We start from the raw sequence: 1647 nt of genomic DNA, 5'->3' as shown, positions 1-1647 counted from the left end.
CAGCGAGAGAGAGAGAGAGACAGAGCTATAGGAGACACAGCGAGAGACAGAGACAGAGCTATAGGAGACACAGCGCTATAGGAGACACAGCGAGAGAGAGAGAGAGAGACAGAGCTATAGGAGACACAGCGAGAGAGACACAGCGAGAGCGAGAGAGACAGTGCTATAGGAGACACAGCGAGAGAGACAGGGAGGGTGAGAGAGGGAGAGACACAGAAATGGGGGCCGAGAGTGGGAGGGCTCTTCATATCGAGTATACACCCAGCCCCGTGCTCTGCTGGGGACACCCTTGCCCCCACAGCTCCCGCTGCCAGAGGGGCAGGGCCCTATCGGACCCTGCTTGCCGGCCGCACGGTGACATTGCTCCCGTTACAAACAGTTGGGGAGGGGGCTTTCTGAGATTGGCGCCTCTCTCGCGACGGAGGGAGGGGATGAGCCAACAGGAGTTACGTATCCCCCTCCCTGCCACCCAGCACCCCCACGACCCAAGGAGCAGGGGGCAGTGCCTACCTGTCGACAGGAAGGGGTTGGAGGCTTTCACATTACTGGAGACCAGGGCGTCTAGATCCACCAGAGCGGCATTCGGTCCCAGGAAGGATTCGGGTGTTTTGCGAGCGGCCGGGATCGGTTTCGAGCTGGGAGCCTCGATGGGAGAGAGATCAAACAGATCCGGTGTCTTCACCCCGTCTGCCTGCAAGATTGGAACCTCCCCTGCCAACAGATCCGGCTCACCTACAGAACAGAGAGCACCCCCCCAACCCCATCCTCGGTTAGACCCGCACTCGGAGCACCGTGCGCAGTTCCCCGGTCTCCGTATCCCCCCCATCCTCGGTTAGACCCGCGCTCGGAGCACCGTGCGCAGTTCCCCGGTCTCCATATCCCCCCCATCCTCGGTTAGACCCACACTCGGAGCGCCGTGCGCAGCTCCCCAGTCTCCATATCCTCCCCATCCTCGGTTAGACCCGCACCCGGAGCACCGTGCGCGGTTTCGGATTTGCTCGCTGCACGGGGGACAGGGACCGGTGGGACGATAGGAGAAAACAGGAACAGAAACAGGAACAGACCTGCATTGCTCTCCAAGGTGACTGGAGTAGCTCGTAGCGCATCGAACTCAGCAAAGTCATCCTCGTCTGTTTTAGCATCGAGTGTTTCATAGCTCTGTGTGGCTGCTGGGGGGAGCGGGGGAGAGGAGAGAGAAAGAGAACGTGAGAGACCCGCGAACCAGAAAGAGTGAGGGGGGTGGAGAGCGGCGAGCGAGGTGGGGGGAGCCGCAGGCGAGAGCGAGAGAGAGACAGGGCGGGGGCGCGAGGGCGACAGCGAGAGCGCGACAGCGAGCAAAAGAGAGCGCGACAGCGAGCAAAAGAGAGCGCGAGAGCGAGCAAAAGAGCGCCAGCGACAGAGAGCAATAGAGCGCCAGCGACAGCGACAGAGAGCTCGCAACAGAGAGAGCGCCAGCAACAGCTACAGAGAGACAGAGAGCGAGTGCGAGAGAGAGAGAGAGCGCCAGCGAGCGAGCGCGAGCGCAAGCGCGATCGCGAGAGCAACAGCGAGAGAGAGAGCGCGCGCACGTGACAGAGAGAGACACAGACAGACGGTCAGAGAGCGTTCATATCCGACACACATCACAAAACACAGCAACAGGAGGTC

The 1647-nt window shown here is 61.1% G+C and overlaps 1 protein-coding gene across 1 annotated transcript in view; it reads right to left on the bottom strand.

Moving 5' to 3' along the window:
* The window catches only part of LOC125482544 (epsin-1-like), a gene marked incomplete at its 5' end in the record, with an annotated part of 2857 nt that extends 1396 nt beyond the window's left edge, over positions 1-1461 (bottom strand). Inside the window, 2 exons of the mRNA XM_048594636.1 lie at positions 511-732; positions 1065-1461. Coding sequence (XP_048450593.1) covers positions 511-732; positions 1065-1461 — 619 coding nt within the window. The remainder of the gene's footprint in view (positions 1-510; positions 733-1064) is intronic.
* Between the last annotated feature and the right edge of the window lie 186 nt (positions 1462-1647).

The sequence above is a fragment of the Rhincodon typus genome, unplaced genomic scaffold (genome assembly GCF_021869965.1).
Source record: "Rhincodon typus isolate 14 unplaced genomic scaffold, sRhiTyp1.1 hic_rhity00012133, whole genome shotgun sequence".
Lineage (NCBI taxonomy): Eukaryota > Metazoa > Chordata > Chondrichthyes > Orectolobiformes > Rhincodontidae > Rhincodon > Rhincodon typus.
This window is presented reverse-complemented; position numbering and strand designations above follow the sequence as displayed.